The following is a 17,495-nucleotide window of genomic DNA, read 5'->3' on the forward strand; positions in this document are numbered from 1 at the left end:
GAGAGAGAACGAAACGGGGGGAAGAGAGAGAGAGAGACGGAAGGGGGGAAGAGAGAGAGAGAGATGGAAGGGGGGAAGAGAGAGAGAGAGAGATGGAAGGGGGGAAGAGAGAGAGAGAGAGATGGAAGGGGGGAAGAGAGAGAGAGAGAGACGGAAGGGGGGAAGAGAGAGAGAGAGACGGAAGGGGGGAAGAGAGAGAGAGAGACGGAAGGGGGGAAAGATCGAGAACGAACAGGGGAAGAGAGAGAGAGAGAGAACGAACGGGGGAAGAGAGAGAGAGAAAAAGAGAGAGAGCAGGGGGAAGAGAGAAAGAGAGAGAACTGGGGCGAAGAGGGAATGGGGGGTCAGAGGCGGGGACGGAAGGAGAGAGCGAACGAGGCAAAGAGAGAACTGGGGTCGGAGGGGAAAGAGGGGAAAGAGATAGAATGGGGGGTGCAAGGGAGAGAGAGTGAGGGAGGAGAATGTGGGACTCGCTCCCACAGGGAGTGATAGAGGTGAAGAGTGTCGATGTATTTAAGGGGGAAGCTGGATAAACTCAGTATATGGGGATGGGTGGAGATGGAGAGGGGGGTGGGAGGAGGCTGGAGTGGAGCAGAAACACCAGCATGGACCACAGAATGGTTCCTGCACAGAAGGAGGCCATCTGGCCTCTTGTCAGTGCTGGCTCTCTGAAGATCATTTCACCTATAACCCTTCACATTGTTCTTTCTCCAGTAACACTCCAGTTCCCTTTTGAAATCATCGATTGAATTGCCTCCCCCACAGTCTCGGGCAATGCGTTCCAGATCCTAACTGCTCGCTGTGTGAAAAGGTTTTCCTCCTGTCGCCGTTGCTTCTTTCACCAATCGCCTTAAATTTGTGTCCCCCCTGGTTCTCGATCCTTCCCCCCAACGGGAAACAGTTTCTCCCGATCGACTCTGTCGAGGTGATTTTGAATCACTCGATCAAAGCTCCTCTCAACCTTCTCTTCTCCAAGGAGAACAGACCCGACCTCCCCAGCCTGTGCAACCGTAACTGAATGTCCGGGATGGGCTGAATGGTCTGTTTCGGTGCTGTGTGATAGTATAACCCACTGTGAGTGGGTTAAATGCCAATGGGCGGTTAAGGTAATACCTCCCACTGGGGGCAAAGGCCTGTCTGCATCTGCTTCTGCTTTATCTGCGTCTGTATCAGAGGGCCGTGCTCTGTCAAAATTTGTGTGGGCATAACGCTAAAGAGGGCATGATTTGCTGAGATGGTAGCCCAGGTGATGAAAACATTTTAGTCAGAAATAACCCAGCGATTTCAAGTGACGGAGCCAGTGACCATCTCCTCTGGCAGCTCGCTCCAGTGCGGGACTGCCCTTGGGGGACGCTGTTGGCTGACGAGGATGATCGTTGGCACGCTGGGTTGTGGTTTGTGCGGGCGGGCTACCCGCAGTTTTTCCCATCCGCCGGCAAGGGGGGTGCCGGGTGCTTCACGCAAACCGTCGGGGGCCCAGAAGGGAGTCCATTCTGCCCATCGCATCCGCGCCGGTCTCTCCGAAGAGCAATTCGCTCGCTGCCGTTCTCCCCGTGAACGCTCCTTCCCTTCCTGGTAACGGTCCAGGCTCCCTTTTGAAAGCCTCGAATCGGCCATGCACAACCGTTCCCCCCACCGCCACCCCCCCCCCTCAAAAATCTCGGGCAGAACATTCCAGAACCCAGTCGCTGCCGCAGGCAAAGTTTCTGCTCCTCACATCGCCGTTGCTTCTTTTGACAGGGAGACTTGGAAACCTTTTTGCTCGCTGCTTGTGGTCTGTCATCCCATGTTTTACAGAACATGGTCAACTCCCATTGTTTATATTCACCCCCCCTCTCCCCTCCCTCCCCCCTCTCCTTCTCCTTCTCCTTGGCTGTAGCGATTCCCATTCCCAATCTCTGAGAGATAAAAGCAAAATACAGCGGAAGTGGAAATCTAGAACAGAAACAAAAATGCTGGAAAAAACTCAGCGAGTCAGACAGCATCTGCGGAGAGGGATACTGCCAAGATGAACTCTCTCCTCCATCCCCATCCCCACCCCTTTCCAATCCCTTTTTCCAATAATTATACATTTTTGTTTTACAACTACATACATTTTTTTTCTTTTCCCCTCCTATTTTTAAAATTTAATTCGGATCCATCGTTTCATCGCCACCTTTTAGCCCATTTCGATCCCTTCCCCCCCTCCCCCCCCCCCCCCCCCCCCCCCCCCCCAATCCAACCTACCCCCACTAGAGCCATCTGCCACTAGCCTTGCTACCCTTAACGGAGCCATTAGCACATCCTTTACCTGATATCGCCTAATATCATTTCTATTTTTTCCTCAGTTGCTGTTGAAGGGTCATACGGACTCGAAACGTTAACCGTGTCAGACATGCTGAGTTTTTTTTCCAGGTATTTTTGTTTTTTGTTCCCAATCTCTGATCCTTCCCCTCCCACTCACCAATCACCCAATGATGGGGAGGAGGAGGAGGAAGAGGAAGGGGGAGGGGTTTTGGGCTGTGACGCAGGCGCGGCGGAGAGGGGAGGGGCCCCGAACCTTTGTGACGGGGTGGCGCCGGTGGGGGAGCGGCTCAGAGGAGACGGACGACTTCCGTCGGCGGCGGCAGCAGCAGCCAGGAGGCGCTCGAGCAGGCGGCCGGCCGCGTTGGAGGCGGGAAGGAGTGTAGTGTCGGTGCCTCCGCGTCTCTCTCTCTCTCTCTCTCTCCTCTCGCTGTGTGTGTGGACCCTTTCATCACTCGTCCTCTTCCTTACCTCGCCATGACTCTCTTCCACTTCGGCAACTGCTTCGCCCTGGCTTACTTCCCGTATTTCATCGCCTACAAGTGCACGGGGCTGTGAGTAAAAACCGGGAGGGCGACCCGCGGCCGCCGCCACCGCCACCGCCATGGTCCGGCTCGTGGGCCGCACGTCATGACGCCGAGGCGCTCATTAGCATAGCGCGCCAGCCCCACCCGCCTCCGTGACGCGAGACGCCACAGTTAGCAATAACCGCCTTTTTTCATATCGTGGCTTGTGACGTCGGACGTGTCGGTAGCGCAGCCTGAGAGGACTGGTGATTAGCATACTGCATGAATAATTAATGAGACCTGTGGTTATAGCCCCCGCCTCCTCCTCACCATGAGTTCCAACCCCCCTCCCCCCTCCAATGGGACTCAGTGTTCCCCCCCCCCTCCCCCCTCCAATGGGACTCAGTGACCCCCCCCCCTCCCCCCTCCAATGGGACTCAGTGTCCCCCCCTCCCCCCTCCAATGGGACTCAGTGACCCCCCCCCCCCCCCCCTCCCCTCCCAATGGGACTCAGTGACCCCCCCCCTCCCCTCCAATGGGACTCAGTGACCCCCCCCCTCCCCCCTCCAATGGACTCAGTGACCCCCCCCCTCCCCTCCAATGGGACTCAGTGACCCCCCCCCTCCCCTCCAATGGGACTCAGTGACCCCCCCCCCCTCCCCTCCAATGGGACTCAGTGACCCCCCCCCTCCCCCCTCCAATGGGACTCAGTGTCCCCCCCCCCCCTCCCCCCAATGGGACTCAGTGACCCCCCCCCTCCCCTCCAATGGGACTCAGTGTCCCCCCCCCCCCTCCCCCCTCCAATGGGACTCAGTGACCCCCCCCCCTCCCCCTCCAATGGGACTCAGTGTCCCCCCCCCCCCCTCCCCCCTCCAATGGGACTCAGTGACCCCCCCCCCCCTCCCCTCCAATGGGACTCAGTGTCCCCCCCCCCCCTCCCCTCCAATGGGACTCAGTGACCCCCCCCCTCCCCCCCTCCAATGGGACTCAGTGTCCCCCCCCCTCCCCCCTCCAATGGGACTCAGTGTCCCCCCCCCCTCCCCCCAATGGGACTCAGTGACCCCCCCCCCCTCCCCTCCAATGGGACTCAGTGACCCCCCCCTCCCCCCTCCAATGGGACTCAGTGTCCCCCCCCTCCCCCCCAATGGGACTCAGTGTCCCCTCCCCCCTCCCCCCCCAGGCCAAGTGGACTCAGTGCCCCCCCCCCCACCCCCCACGTGGTCACTTCGCTCAATACTCACAGGCTAACTGGGTTCAGTTCTGGGTCCCACTCCTCAGGGAGGATATATTGTCCTCGGAGGGGAAGCTGCGCAGAGTCACCAGAACGAGTCCGGGGCTGAAAGGGTTAAATCCCGAGGACAGGTTGCACAGACCAGGCTTGTGTTCCCTCGAGTCTCAAAGATTATGGGGGTTGAATGGGCCTCCTCCTGTTCCTGTGTAACAGGCTGGTGGGGGGCGTGAATGGGCCTCCTCCTGTTCCTGTGTAACAGGCTCGAGGGGGGCTGAATGGGCCTCCTCCTGTTCCTGGGTAACAGGCTCGAGGGGGGCTGAATGGGCCTCCTCCTGTTCCTGTGTAACAGGCTGGTGGGGGGCGTGAATGGGCCTCCTCCTGTTCCTGTGTAACAGGCTGGTGGGGGGCGTGAATGGGCCTCCTCCTGTTCCTGTGTAACAGGCTGGAGGGGGGCGTGAATGGGCCTCCTCCTGTTCCTGTGTAACAGGCTCGAGGGGGGCTGAATGGGCCTCCTCCTGTTCCTGTGTAACAGGCTGGAGGGGGGCGTGAATGGGCCTCCTCCTGTTCCTGTGTAACAGGCTCGAGGGGGGCTGAATGGGCCTCCTCCTGTTCCTGGGTAACAGGCTCGAGGGGGGCTGAATGGGCCTCCTCCTGTTCCTGTGTAACAGGCTGGTGGGGGGCGTGAATGGGCCTCCTCCTGTTCCTGTGTAACAGGCTGGAGGGGGGCGTGAATGGGCCTCCTCCTGTTCCTGTGTAACAGGCTCGAGGGGGGCTGAATGGGCCTCCTCCTGTTCCTGTGTAACAGGCTCGAGGGGGCTGAATGGTCTCTCCGTTTTCCTATGCGGTTCAGTGATGTTGTACCTGTTCTCTGTTCCAGGTCTGAGTACAATGCTTTCTGGAGGTGCGTCCAGGCTGGCGCTACATATCTGTTTGTGCAACTCTGCAAGGTAGAGCCTGAAACCCATCTTCCGAGCTCAATAGCGACCTCAAAAATATTCAGGTTGTCTCAGGACTGGGTTTGAGAGTGAATGTGAGCCCATCACACCCGGAGGGAGCTAGGGAGGGAGAGTACACCCCCCACCCTCGCGCCCCTGCTCCTGAAAAATGTGACTGTGATTGCTGATTGGGTGGTGGGGGGGCCGGGGGAGGGGGGGGTCTGGTCACGGAGTTGGTGATCACTGAGGGGGTGGCGGTGTTTGGGGGTCTTGACGTGGGTGGGGGGGGTTGGTCGGGGCGCAGGTGAAAGCGTTTGGGTGTCTCTGACAGTGGATGCAATGTAAAGAGACTGATTTGCCATGTTTTCTCTCCCCCACCCACCCCGTCCCCCCTTTTTCCCCTCAACTTCCCCCACCCCACCCCCGACCCCGTTATCTCCTCTCTCTCTCTCTCTCTCTCCCAGATGTTATTCCTTGCCACGTTCTTTCCCACCTGGGATGCCTCTGTGGGTGTTTACGATTTCATTGGGGTAAGTCCAGAATCGAGGTACACCTCATGTATTTCAGTCCCGAGACAGAGCCGGGTTTAACAAGTTCCCCTCCCAAACGGATTGTGTGGGATTCCCTGCTCACTGGCTCCAGGTCCCGTGGGTTCCCTGCTGACAGTGATCCATGTTTTTCCTATTCCCTGATTGTCTGTGTTTGCAGCTCTGGGGTTTCACTCCATGTTGCTGGAGTATTTCATCGCCCATTTCAGTCATACCGAGTGATAATCTGCAGTCAATGTGTTAAAGGTTGTGTGTGTAAAAAAAAAATGCCATGTGCTATATCTAACCCCCTGCTGTACCTGTCCTGGGAGTGTTTGATGTGGACAGTGTAGAGGGAGATTTACTCTGTATCTAACCCCGTGCTGTACCTGTCCTGGGAGTGTTTGATGGGGACACTGTAGAGGGAGCTTTACTCTGTATCTAACCCCTGCTGTACCTGTCCTGGGAGTGTTTGATGTGGACAGTGTAGAGGGAGCTTTACTCTGTATCTAACCCCGTGCTGTACCTGTCCTGGGAGTGTTTGATGGGAACAGTGTAGAGGGAGATTTACTCTGTATCTAACACCGTGCTGTACCTGTCCTGGGATTGTTTTATGGGGACAGTGTAGAGGGAGCTTTACTCTGTATCTAACCCCGTGCTGTACCTGTCCTGGGAGTGTTTGATGGGAACAGTGTAGAGGGAGATTTACTCTGTATCTAACACCGTGCTGTACCTGTCCTGGGATTGTTTTATGGGGACAGTGTAGAGGGAGCTTTACTCTGTATTTAACCCCGTGCTGTACCTGCCCTGGGAGAGTTTGATGGGGACAGTGTAGAGGGAGCTTTACTCTGTATCTAACCCCGTGCTGTACCTGTCCTGGGAGTGTTTGATGGGGACAGTGTAGAGGGAGCTTTACTCTATCTATTTTAAATGCTGATTGTGGGGGTGATTGTGATGAGATATGAATTTTGCTTCATACCTTTTGAGGGATTCAGGTACCAGGTGTAATGAAAACGGAAGGGAAATGATTGGTTGTGTTTTTTCCTGCCCAGGAATTCATGAAATCGACAGTGGACCTGGCCGATTTGCTGGGGCTTCACCTGGTGATGTCTAAGAACGCAGGGAAGGGGGAATACAAGATACTGGTGGCAGCAATGGGCTGGTCCACTGCGGAGCTCATCATGTCCAGGTGAGGTCCGTCAGATAGTGGCTCATACTGTCCCCTCTCCCTGCCCCTTCACCCAGACACATGTGATGCTGGGGGATGCGGGGCATTGGCGCTGGGGGGGGGGGGGTCAGGATGTCTGTGCTGGGGGTTGCGGGGCGTGGGTGCTGGGGGTGCGGGGCGTGGGTGCTGGGGGTGCGGGGCGTGGGTGCTGGGGGTGCGGGGCGTGGGTGCTGGGGGTGCGGGGCGTGGGTGCTGGGGGTGCGGGGCGTGGGTGCTGGGGGTGCGGGGCGTGGGTGCTGGGGGTGCGGGGCGTGGGTGCTGGGGGTGCGGGGCGTGGGTGCTGGGGGTGCGGGGCGTGGGTGCTGGGGGTGCGGGGTGTGGGTGCTGGGGATGGGTGCTGGGGTGCGGGTTGTGGGTGCTGGGTTGTGGGTGCTGGGGATGGGTGCTGGGGGTGCGGGGCGTGGGTGCTGGGGGTGCGGGGCGTGGGTGCTGGGGGTGCGGGGCGTGGGTGCTGGGGGTGCGGGGCGTGGGTGCTGGGGGTGCGGGGCGTGGGTGCGGGAGATGGGTGCTGGGGTGCGGGGTGTAGGTGCGGGGTGTAGGTGCGGGGTGTGGGTGCGGGGCGTGGGTGCTGGGGGTGCGGGGCGTGGGTGCTGGGGGTGCGGGGCGTCGGTGCTGGGGGTGCGGTGCATGGGTGCTGGGGGTGCGGGGCGTCAGTGCTGGGGGTGCGGTGCGTGGGTGTTTCCGTGGTGGTTTGGGACACGGGGCTGTGTTCGGGGAGACTGACCGTTGGCCCATTCTGATTTCGCCATGTTTTTTTCCCCAGGTGCATCCCCCTGTGGGTTGGTGCCAGAGGGATCGAGTTTGACTGGAAGTACATTCAGATGAGCTTTGACTCCAACATCAGTCTGGTAAAGAATAGCCCTCGCACTCAGCTGTCCCCTTTCCCCCTGTCCCTGTCCCCTTTCCCCCTGTCCCTGTCCCCTTTCCCCCTGTCCCTGTCCCCTTTCCCCCTGTCCCTGTCCCCTTTCCCCCTGTCCCTGTCCCCTTTTCCCCCTGTCCCTGTCCCCTTTCCCCCTGTCCCTGTCCGGTTTCCCCCAGGCCCCTGTCCCCTTTCTCCCAGGCCTCTGTCTCTGTCCCACACCTCGCGCTCTCTGGCTAGGCCCATTCAGCCCCCTCGAGCCTGTTACACAGGAACAGGAGGAGGCCCATTCAGCCCCCTCGAGCCTGTTACACAGGAACAGGAGGAGGCCCATTCAGCCCCCTCGAGCCTGTTACACAGGAACAGGAGGAGGCCCATTCAGCCCCCTCGAGCCTGTTACACAGGAACAGGAGGAGGCTCACCACCACCTTCTCAAGGGGTAAATGGGATGGGCAATAAATGCTGGGCCCAGCCAGTGAAGCCCACATGCTCTGAAAGAATCAACTTGAAGAAGCTGATGGTTTATCTATGAGGCTGACCCTGCTACCAGTGGTTTTTCTAAAGTTGAACTTGCTCCTGTCTCTCTCTTCCCCACCCCACAGATTCACTACATCAGCATGGCAGGACTGGTCTGGATGTTTTCACGGTATGACCTCCCGAGGCACTATCGCCTGCCGATTGCAATCCTCCTCGGCCTCAGCGTCTACAAAGCCTTCCTCATGGAGTAAGTGTGAGCGCAGGCGGACCGGGATTTCACTGGGGTGTGATCAGGCCTGGCCTGGTGAACACTGGTGTCTGCATGTCTGTGAGCATGTTCAAGTCTGGGGTGGGAAATGCCTGTGTCCCTGTCTGTCTGTGTCCCTGCCTGCCTGTCTGTCTGTGTCCCTGCCTGCCTGTCTGTCTGTGTCCCTGCCTGCCTGTCTGTCTGTGTCCCTGCCTGCCTGTCTGTCTGTGTCCCTGCCTGCCTGTCTGTCTGTGTCCCTGCCTGCCTGTCTGTCTGTGTCCCTGCCTGCCTGCCTGTCTGTCTGTGTCCCTGCCTGCCTGTCTGTGTCCCTGCCTGCCTGCCTGTCTGTGTCCCTGCCTGCCTGCCTGTCTGTGTCCCTGCCTGCCTGTCTGTCTGTGTCCCTGCCTGCCTGTCTGTCTGTGTCCCTGCCTGTCTGTCTGTGTCCCTGCCTGTCTGTCTGTGTCCCTGCCTGTGTCCCTGCCTGTCTGCCTGTGTCCCTGCCTGTCTGCCTGTGTCCCTGCCTGTCTGCCTGTGTCCCTGCCTGTCTGCCTGTGTCCCTGCCTGTCTGCCTGTGTCCCTGCCTGTCTGCCTTTGTCCCTGCCTGTCTGTCTTTGTCCCTGCCTGTCTGTCTTTGTCCCTGCCTGTCTGCCTGTGTCCCTGCCTGTCTGCCTGTGTCCCTGCCTGTCTGCCTGTGTCCCTGCCTGTCTGTCTTTGTCCCTGCCTGTCTGTCTTTGTCCCTGCCTGTCTGTCTTTGTCCCTGCCTGTCTGTCTTTGTCCCTGCCTGTCTGCCTGCGTCCCTGCCTGTCTGCCTGCGTCCCTGCCTGTCTGCCTGCGTCCCTGCCTGTCTGCCTGCGTCCCTGCCTGTCTGCGTGTCTGCCTGTCTGCCTGCGTGTCTGCCTGCCTGTGTCCCCGTCTGCCTGCCTGTGTGTCTGCCTGCCTGTGTCCCCGCCTGTCTGCCTGCCTGCCTGTGTCCCCGCCTGTCTGCCTGCCTGCCTGTGTCCCCGCCTGTCTGTCTGCCTGCCTGCCTGTGTCCCCGCCTGTCTGCCTGCCTGCCTGTGTCCCCGCCTGCCTGTGTCCATGTCCCCGCCTGCCTGCCTGCCTGTGTCCCCGCCTGCCTGTGTCCCCGCCTGTCTGCCTGCCTGCCTGTGTCCCCACCTGTCTGCCTGCCTGCCTGTGTCCCCACCTGCCTGCCTGCCTGCCTGTGTCCCCACCTGCCTGCCTGCCTGCCTGTGTCCCCGCCTGCCTGTGTCCCCGCCTGTCTGCCTGCCTGTGTCCCCGCCTGCCTGTGTCCACGCCTGCCTGTGTCCCCGCCTGTCTGCCTGCCTGCCTGTGTCCCCGCCTGTCTGCCTGCCTGCCTGTGTCCCCGCCTGCCTGTCTGCCTGCCTGCCTGTGTCCCCGGCTGTCTGCCTGCCTGCCTGTGTCCCTGCCTATCTGCCTGCCTGCCTGTGTCCCCGCCTGCCTGTGTCCATGTCCCCGCCTGCCTGCCTGCCTGTGTCCCCGCCTGCCTGTGTCCCCGCCTGCCTGTGTCCCCGCCTGCCTGCCTGCCTGCCTGTGTCCCCACCTGCCTGCCTGTGTCCCCACCTGCCTGCCTGTGTCCCCACCTGCCTGCCTGTGTCCCCGCCTGCCTGTGTCCCCGCCTGCCTGTGTCCCCGCCTGCCTGTGTCCCCGCCTGCCTGTGTCCCCGCCTGCCTGTGTCCCCGCCTGCCTGTGTCCCCGCCTGCCTGTCTGCCTGCCTGCCTGTGTCCCCGCCTGTCTGCCTGCCTGCCTGCCCGCCTGTCTGCCTGCCTGCCTGTGTCCCCGCCTGTCTGCCTGCCTGCCTGTGTCCCCGCCTGCCTGTGTCCCCGCCTGCCTGTGTCCCCGCCTGCCTGTGTCCCCGCCTGCCTGTGTCCCCGCCTGCCTGTGTCCCCGCCTGCCTGTGTCCCCGCCTGCCTGTGTCCCCGCCTGCCTGTGTCCCCGCCTGCCTGTGTCCCCGCCTGCCTGTGTCCCCGCCTGCCTGTGTCCCCGCCTGCCTGTGTCCCCGCCTGCCTGTGTCCCCGCCTGCCTGTGTCCCCGCCTGCCTGTGTCCCCGCCTGCCTGTGTCCCCGCCTGCCTGTGTCCCCGCCTGCCTGTGTCCCCGCCTGCCTGTGTCCCCGCCTGCCTGTGTCCCCGCCTGCCTGTGTCCCCGCCTGCCTGTGTCCCCGCCTGCCTGTGTCCCCGCCTGCCTGTGTCCCCGCCTGCCTGTGTCCCCGCCTGCCTGTGTCCCCGCCTGCCTGTGTCCCCGCCTGCCTGTGTCCCCGCCTGCCTGTGTCCCCGCCTGCCTGTGTCCCCGCCTGCCTGTGTCCCCGCCTGCCTGTGTCCCCGCCTGCCTGTGTCCCCGCCTGCCTGTGTCCCCGCCTGCCTGTGTCCCCGCCTGCCTGTGTCCCCGCCTGCCTGTGTCCCCGCCTGCCTGTGTCCCCGCCTGCCTGTGTCCCCGCCTGCCTGTGTCCCCGCCTGCCTGTGTCCCCGCCTGCCTGTGTCCCGCCTGCCTGTGTCCCCGCCTGCCTGTGTCCCCGCCTGCCTGTGTCCCCGCCTGCCTGTGTCCCCGCCTGCCTGTGTCCCCGCCTGCCTGTGTCCCGCCTGCCTGTGTCCCCGCCTGCCTGTGTCCCCGCCTGCCTGTGTCCCCGCCTGCCTGTGTCCCCGCCTGCCTGTGTCCCCGCCTGCCTGTGTCCCCGCCTGCCTGTGTCCCCGCCTGCCTGTGTCCCCGCCTGCCTGTGTCCCCGCCTGCCTGTGTCCCCGCCTGCCTGTGTCCCCGCCTGCCTGTGTCCCCGCCTGCCTGTGTCCCCGCCTGCCTGTGTCCCCGCCTGCCTGTGTCCCCGCCTGCCTGTGTCCCCGCCTGCCTGTGTCCCCGCCTGCCTGTGTCCCGCCTGCCTGTGTCCCCGCCTGCCTGTGTCCCCGCCTGCCTGTGTCCCCGCCTGCCTGTGTCCCCGCCTGCCTGTGTCCCCGCCTGCCTGTGTCCCCGCCTGCCTGTGTCCCCGCCTGCCTGTGTCCCCGCCTGCCTGTGTCCCCGCCTGCCTGTGTCCCCGCCTGCCTGTGTCCCCGCCTGCCTGTGTCCCCGCCTGCCTGTGTCCCCGCCTGCCTGTGTCCCCGCCTGCCTGTGTCCCCGCCTGCCTGTGTCCCCGCCTGCCTGTGTCCCCGCCTGCCTGTGTCCCCGCCTGCCTGTGTCCCCGCCTGCCTGTGTCCCCGCCTGCCTGTGTCCCCGCCTGCCTGTGTCCCCGCCTGCCTGTGTCCCCGCCTGCCTGTGTCCCCGCCTGCCTGTGTCCCCGCCTGCCTGTGTCCCCGCCTGCCTGTGTCCCCGCCTGCCTGTGTCCCCGCCTGCCTGTGTCCCCGCCTGCCTGTGTCCCCGCCTGCCTGTGTCCCCGCCTGCCTGTGTCCCCGCCTGCCTGTGTCCCCGCCTGCCTGTGTCCCCGCCTGCCTGTGTCCCCGCCTGCCTGTGTCCCCGCCTGCCTGTGTCCCCGCCTGCCTGTGTCCCCGCCTGCCTGTGTCCCCGCCTGCCTGTGTCCCCGCCTGCCTGTGTCCCCGCCTGCCTGTGTCCCCGCCTGCCTGTGTCCCCGCCTGCCTGTGTCCCCGCCTGCCTGTGTCCCCGCCTGCCTGTGTCCCCGCCTGCCTGTGTCCCCGCCTGCCTGTGTCCCCGCCTGCCTGTGTCCCCGCCTGCCTGTGTCCCCGCCTGCCTGTGTCCCCGCCTGCCTGTGTCCCCGCCTGCCTGTGTCCCCGCCTGCCTGTGTCCCCGCCTGCCTGTGTCCCCGCCTGCCTGTGTCCCGCCTGCCTGTGTCCCCGCCTGCCTGTGTCCCCGCCTGCCTGTGTCCCCGCCTGCCTGTGTCCCCGCCTGCCTGTGTCCCCGCCTGCCTGTGTCCCCGCCTGCCTGTGTCCCCGCCTGCCTGTGTCCCCGCCTGCCTGTGTCCCCGCCTGCCTGTGTCCCCGCCTGCCTGTGTCCCCGCCTGCCTGTGTCCCCGCCTGCCTGTGTCCCCGCCTGCCTGTGTCCCGCCTGCCTGTGTCCCCGCCTGCCTGTGTCCCCGCCTGCCTGTGTCCCCGCCTGCCTGTGTCCCCGCCTGCCTGTGTCCCCGCCTGCCTGTGTCCCCGCCTGCCTGTGTCCCCGCCTGCCTGTGTCCCCGCCTGCCTGTGTCCCCGCCTGCCTGTGTCCCCGCCTGCCTGTGTCCCCGCCTGCCTGTGTCCCCGCCTGCCTGTGTCCCCGCCTGCCTGTGTCCCCGCCTGCCTGTGTCCCCGCCTGCCTGTGTCCCCGCCTGCCTGTGTCCCCGCCTGCCTGTGTCCCCGCCTGCCTGTGTCCCCGCCTGCCTGTGTCCCCGCCTGCCTGTGTCCCCGCCTGCCTGTGTCCCCGCCTGCCTGTGTCCCCGCCTGCCTGTGTCCCCGCCTGCCTGTGTCCCCGCCTGCCTGTGTCCCCGCCTGCCTGTGTCCCCGCCTGCCTGTGTCCCCGCCTGCCTGTGTCCCCGCCTGCCTGTGTCCCCGCCTGCCTGTGTCCCCGCCTGCCTGTGTCCCCGCCTGCCTGTGTCCCCGCCTGCCTGTGTCCCCGCCTGCCTGTGTCCCCGCCTGCCTGTGTCCCCGCCTGCCTGTGTCCCCGCCTGCCTGTGTCCCCGCCTGCCTGTGTCCCCGCCTGCCTGTGTCCCCGCCTGCCTGTGTCCCCGCCTGCCTGTGTCCCCGCCTGCCTGTGTCCCCGCCTGCCTGTGTCCCCGCCTGCCTGTGTCCCCGCCTGCCTGTGTCCCCGCCTGCCTGTGTCCCCGCCTGCCTGTGTCCCCGCCTGCCTGTGTCCCCGCCTGCCTGTGTCCCCGCCTGCCTGTGTCCCCGCCTGCCTGTGTCCCCGCCTGCCTGTGTCCCCGCCTGCCTGTGTCCCCGCCTGCCTGTGTCCCCGCCTGCCTGTGTCCCCGCCTGCCTGTGTCCCCGCCTGCCTGTGTCCCCGCCTGCCTGTGTCCCCGCCTGCCTGTGTCCCCGCCTGCCTGTGTCCCCGCCTGCCTGTGTCCCCGCCTGCCTGTGTCCCCGCCTGCCTGTGTCCCCGCCTGCCTGTGTCCCCGCCTGCCTGTGTCCCCGCCTGCCTGTGTCCCCGCCTGCCTGTGTCCCCGCCTGCCTGTGTCCCCGCCTGCCTGTGTCCCCGCCTGCCTGTGTCCCCGCCTGCCTGTGTCCCCGCCTGCCTGTGTCCCCGCCTGCCTGTGTCCCCGCCTGCCTGTGTCCCCGCCTGCCTGTGTCCCCGCCTGCCTGTGTCCCCGCCTGCCTGTGTCCCCGCCTGCCTGTGTCCCCGCCTGCCTGTGTCCCCGCCTGCCTGTGTCCCCGCCTGCCTGTGTCCACCGCCTGCCTGTGTCCCCGCCTGCCTGTGTCCCCGCCTGCTGTGTCCCCGCTGCCTGTGTCCCCGCCCCTGCCTGTGTCCCCGCAGCCTGTGTCCCCCGCCTGCCTGTGTCCCCGCCTGCTGTGTCCCCGCCTGCCTGTGTCCCCGCCTGCCTGTGTCCCCGCCTGCCTGTGTCCCCGCCTGACCTGTGTCCCCCGCCTGCCTGTGTCCCCGCCTGCCCTGTGTCCCCGCCTGCCTGTGTCCCCGCCCTGCCTGTGTCCCCGCCTGCCTGTGTCCCCGCCCTGCCTGTGTCCCCGCCTGCCTGTGTCCCCGCCTGCCTGTGTCCCCCGCCTGCCCTGTGTCCCCGGCCTCTGCCTGTGTCCCCGCCTGCCTGTGTCCCCCGCCTGCCTGTGTCCCCGCTGCCTGTGTCCCCGCCTGCCTGTGTCCCCGCCTGCCTGTGTCCCCGCCCTGCCTGTGTCCCCGCCCTGCCTGTGTCCCGCCTCTGCCTGTGTCCCCGCCTGCCTGTGTCCCCGCTGCCTGTGTCCCGCCTGCCTGTGTCCCCGCCTGCCTGTGTCCCCGCCTGCCTGTGTCCCCGCCTGCCTGTGTCCCCGCCTGCCTGTGTCCCGCCTGCCTGTGTCCCCGCCTGCCTGTGTCCCCGCCTGCCTGTGTCCCCGCCTGCCTGTGTCCCCGCCTGCCTGTGTCCCCGCTGCCTGTGTCCCCGCCTGCCTGTGTCCCCGCCAGCCTGTGTCCCCGCCTGCCTGTGTCCCCGCCTGCCTGTGTCCCCCGCCTGCCTGTGTCCCCGCCTGCCTGTGTCCCGCCCTGCCTGTGTCCCCGCCTGCCTGTGTCCCCGCCTGCCTGTGTCCCCGCCTGGCCTGTGTCCCCGCCCTGCCTGTGTCCCCGCCTGCATGTGTCCCCGCCCTGCCTGTGTCCCCGCTGCCTGTGTCCCCGCCTGCCTGTGTCCCCGACTGCCCTGTGTCCCGCTGCCTGTGTCCCCGCCTGCCTGTGTCCCAGCATGCCTGTGTCCCGCCTGCCTGTGATCCCCGCCTGCCTGTGTCCCCGCCTGCCTGTGTCCCCGCCTGCCTGTGTCCCCGCCTGCCTGTGTCCCGCCTGCCTGTGTCCCGCCTGCCTGTGTCCCCCGCCTGCCTGTGTCCCCGCCTGCCTGTGTCCCCGCCTGCCTGTGTCCCCGCCTGCCTGTGTCCCCGCCTGCCTGTGTCCCCGCCTGCCTGTGTCCCCGCCTGCCTGTGTCCCCGCCTGCCTGTGTCCCCGCCTGCCTGTGTCCCCGCCTGCCTGTGTCCCCGCCTGCCTGTGTCCCCCGCCTGCCTGTGTCCCCGCCTGCCTGTGTCCCCGCCTGCCTGTGTCCCCGCCTGCCTGTGTCCCCGCCTGCCTGTGTCCCCGCCTGCCTGTGTCCCCGCCCTGCCTGTGTCCCCGCCTGCCTGTGTCCCCGCCTGCCTGTGTCCCCGCCTGCCTGTGTCCCCGCCTGCCTGTGTCCCCGCCTGCCTGTGTCCCCGCCTGCCTGTGTCCCCGCCTGCCTGTGTCCCCGCCTGCCTGTGTCCCCGCCTGCCTGTGTCCCCGCCCTGCCTGAGTCCCGCCTGCCTGTGTCCCCGCCACTGCCTGTGTCCCCGCCCTGCCTGCTGTCCCCCGCCTGCCTGTGTCCCCGCCTGCCTGTTGTCCCCGCCTGCCTGTGTCCCCGCCCTGCCTGTGTCCCCGCCTGCCTGTGTCCCCGCCTGCCTGTGTCCCCGCCTGCTGTGTCCCCGCCTGCCTGTGTCCCCGCTCTGACTGTGTCCCCCGCCTGCCTGTGTCCCCGCATGCCTGTGTCCCCGCCTGCCTGTGTCCCCGCCTGCCTGTGTCCCCGCCTGCCTGTGTCCCCCGCTTCCTGTGTCCCGCTGCCTGTGTCCCCGCCTGCCTGTGTCCCCGCCTGCTGTGGTCCCCGACCTGCCTGTGTCCCCGCCTGCCTGTGTCCCCGCCTGCCTGTGTCCCCGCCCTGCCTGTGTCCCCGCCTGCCTGTGTCCCCGCCTGCCTGTGTCCCCGCCTGCCTGTGTCCCCGCCCTGCCTGTGTCCCCGCCCTGCCTGTGTCCCCGCCTGCCTGTGTCCCCGCCCTGCCTGTGTCCCCGCCTGCTGTGTCCCCGCCTGCCTGTGTCCCCGCCTGCCTGTGTCCCCGCCTGCCTGTGTCCCCGCCTGCCTGTGTCCCCGCCTGCCTGTGTCCCCGCCTGCCTGTGTCCCCGCCTGCCTGTGTCCCCGCCTGCCTGTGTCCCCGCCTGCCTGTGTCCCCGCCTGCCTGTGTCCCCGCCTGCCTGTGTCCCCGCCTGCCTGTGTCCCCGCCTGCCTGTGTCCCCGCCTGCCTGTGTCCCCGCCTGCCTGTGTCCCCGCCTGCCTGTGTCCCCGCCTGCCTGTGTCCCCGCCTGCCTGTGTCCCCGCCTGCCTGTGTCCCCGCCTGCCTGTGTCCCCGCCTGCCTGTGTCCCCGCCTGCCTGTGTCCCCGCCTGCCTGCGTCCCCGCCTGCCTGCGTCCCCGCCTGCCTGCGTCCCCGCCTGCCTGCCCGCCTGCCTGCGTCCCCGCCTGCCTGCCCGCCTGCCTGCGTCCCCGCCTGCCTGCCCGCCTGCCTGCGTCCCCGCCTGTCTGCCTGCCTGTGTCCCCACCTGTCTGCCTGTCTGTGTCCCTGTGCATTTATCTGTGCAGACCGTGCACTGCAGACTCCCTGGCTATCGTGCAGCGCAGAGGGGGCAGCCTGTTTGTTTTTGGCTCGCTAAGGGAGGTGGGGGGTGGTGGTAGATTGAGGGGCAGGGGGCCGTGGGAGCGAGGGAACAGGGTGTTTTTAGGGGAGGTGAGGGGGAGAGTTGTGTGGAAGGGAGGGTGTGAGTGAGGGAGTCGGGTGTTCAGTGTGGGATGGTGTAACTCGTGACTGACCCAGTTCCCCCCTCCCCTTCATGACTGACCCCACTCTCTCTCTCTCTCTCTCTCTCTCCCCCTCCCCACCCCCCACAGGTCCTTTGTCCACGTGTTGCTGTTGGGCAGCTGGACAGCCTTGCTGATCAAAGCCATGGTGACAGGCGCCATTTCGCTCAGCGCCTTGATCCTGTACATCAGCCTGGTTCACAGCAACTGACTCGGCGGTGAAGGAGCGGCAGCAGCAGCAGCAGTGAGCCACCGACAGAGGGGGGACCCACCTCACTCCCGGTGGGGGGGTGTGGCGGGGAGGGTGGGGTGGTGCAGCTACAGGAACAGGCGGACAACCGGGGGACTCCGTGCGGACAGTGAGTGGACCCTCACCAACCCCGGGATGGTGAACTGCCCGGTACCCCCCCCACCTCCCCCCACCCCCGAGAAAGGGGCTGATAACTATCTGCTTGACCCAGCGACCTGCCCTGGCCGTGCAACAATGCCCCCTCCCTCAAAACACCCACCCCCCCCCTCCCCCGTCTCTACCAAAGTGGGGGGCCTTTCCCCTGCTGTCGCCTCCATTGTTAAAATGTGGCCCCAGCTCGGGACTGGCGTCCTGACGGGTGTGGGGGATGTTGGGGGGGGACAATGGTCACAGTGCCAGTCTGACCGCCGTGGAGGGGGGGTGGTGGGGGGTGAGGTGAGACTCTAGTTGCCCTGGAAACCACCAGGACGCTCCCTCATGAGTGAAGGGCGAAGCCTCCCACGTTCCTGAGGATCGCCCGCTCACCCATCGCAACGTGTACAAAAGAATAAAACACTTTTCCCATTGACCAGAGGGGCTCGGCTTGTATGTGTCGCAACAAACAGCGCAGCGTGAGGAGGAGGCCGCTCGGCAGGTCAAGACTGTGCTGGCCCGGGTACACTGAACGGGGCGGTGTGTGTGGTTAGTACAGAAGGGGGAGAGCGAGGCACCGAGGCGTTTACAGGAAAGGCTGTGTCGTTGACGAATCAAACCCGATATCGATCACCGTCAGCT

The 17,495-nt window shown here is 65.4% G+C and overlaps 1 protein-coding gene across 1 annotated transcript; it reads left to right on the forward strand.

Annotated features, from left to right (window-relative positions):
* The first annotated feature begins 2,743 nt into the window (after positions 1-2,743).
* LOC121274043 (transmembrane protein 147) lies at positions 2,744-17,289 on the forward strand. Its single transcript, XM_041181180.1, has 7 exons — positions 2,744-2,837; positions 4,898-4,967; positions 5,420-5,485; positions 6,535-6,671; positions 7,474-7,558; positions 8,172-8,293; positions 16,562-17,289. Exons 1-7 carry the CDS (start codon positions 2,761-2,763, stop codon positions 16,680-16,682), a joined length of 678 nt encoding a protein of 225 aa, XP_041037114.1. The 5' UTR covers positions 2,744-2,760; the 3' UTR covers positions 16,683-17,289.
* The last annotated feature ends 206 nt before the right edge of the window (positions 17,290-17,495 follow it).

Source organism: Carcharodon carcharias, assembly GCF_017639515.1.
Source record: "Carcharodon carcharias isolate sCarCar2 chromosome 29 unlocalized genomic scaffold, sCarCar2.pri SUPER_29_unloc_2, whole genome shotgun sequence".
Taxonomy (NCBI): domain Eukaryota; kingdom Metazoa; phylum Chordata; class Chondrichthyes; order Lamniformes; family Lamnidae; genus Carcharodon; species Carcharodon carcharias.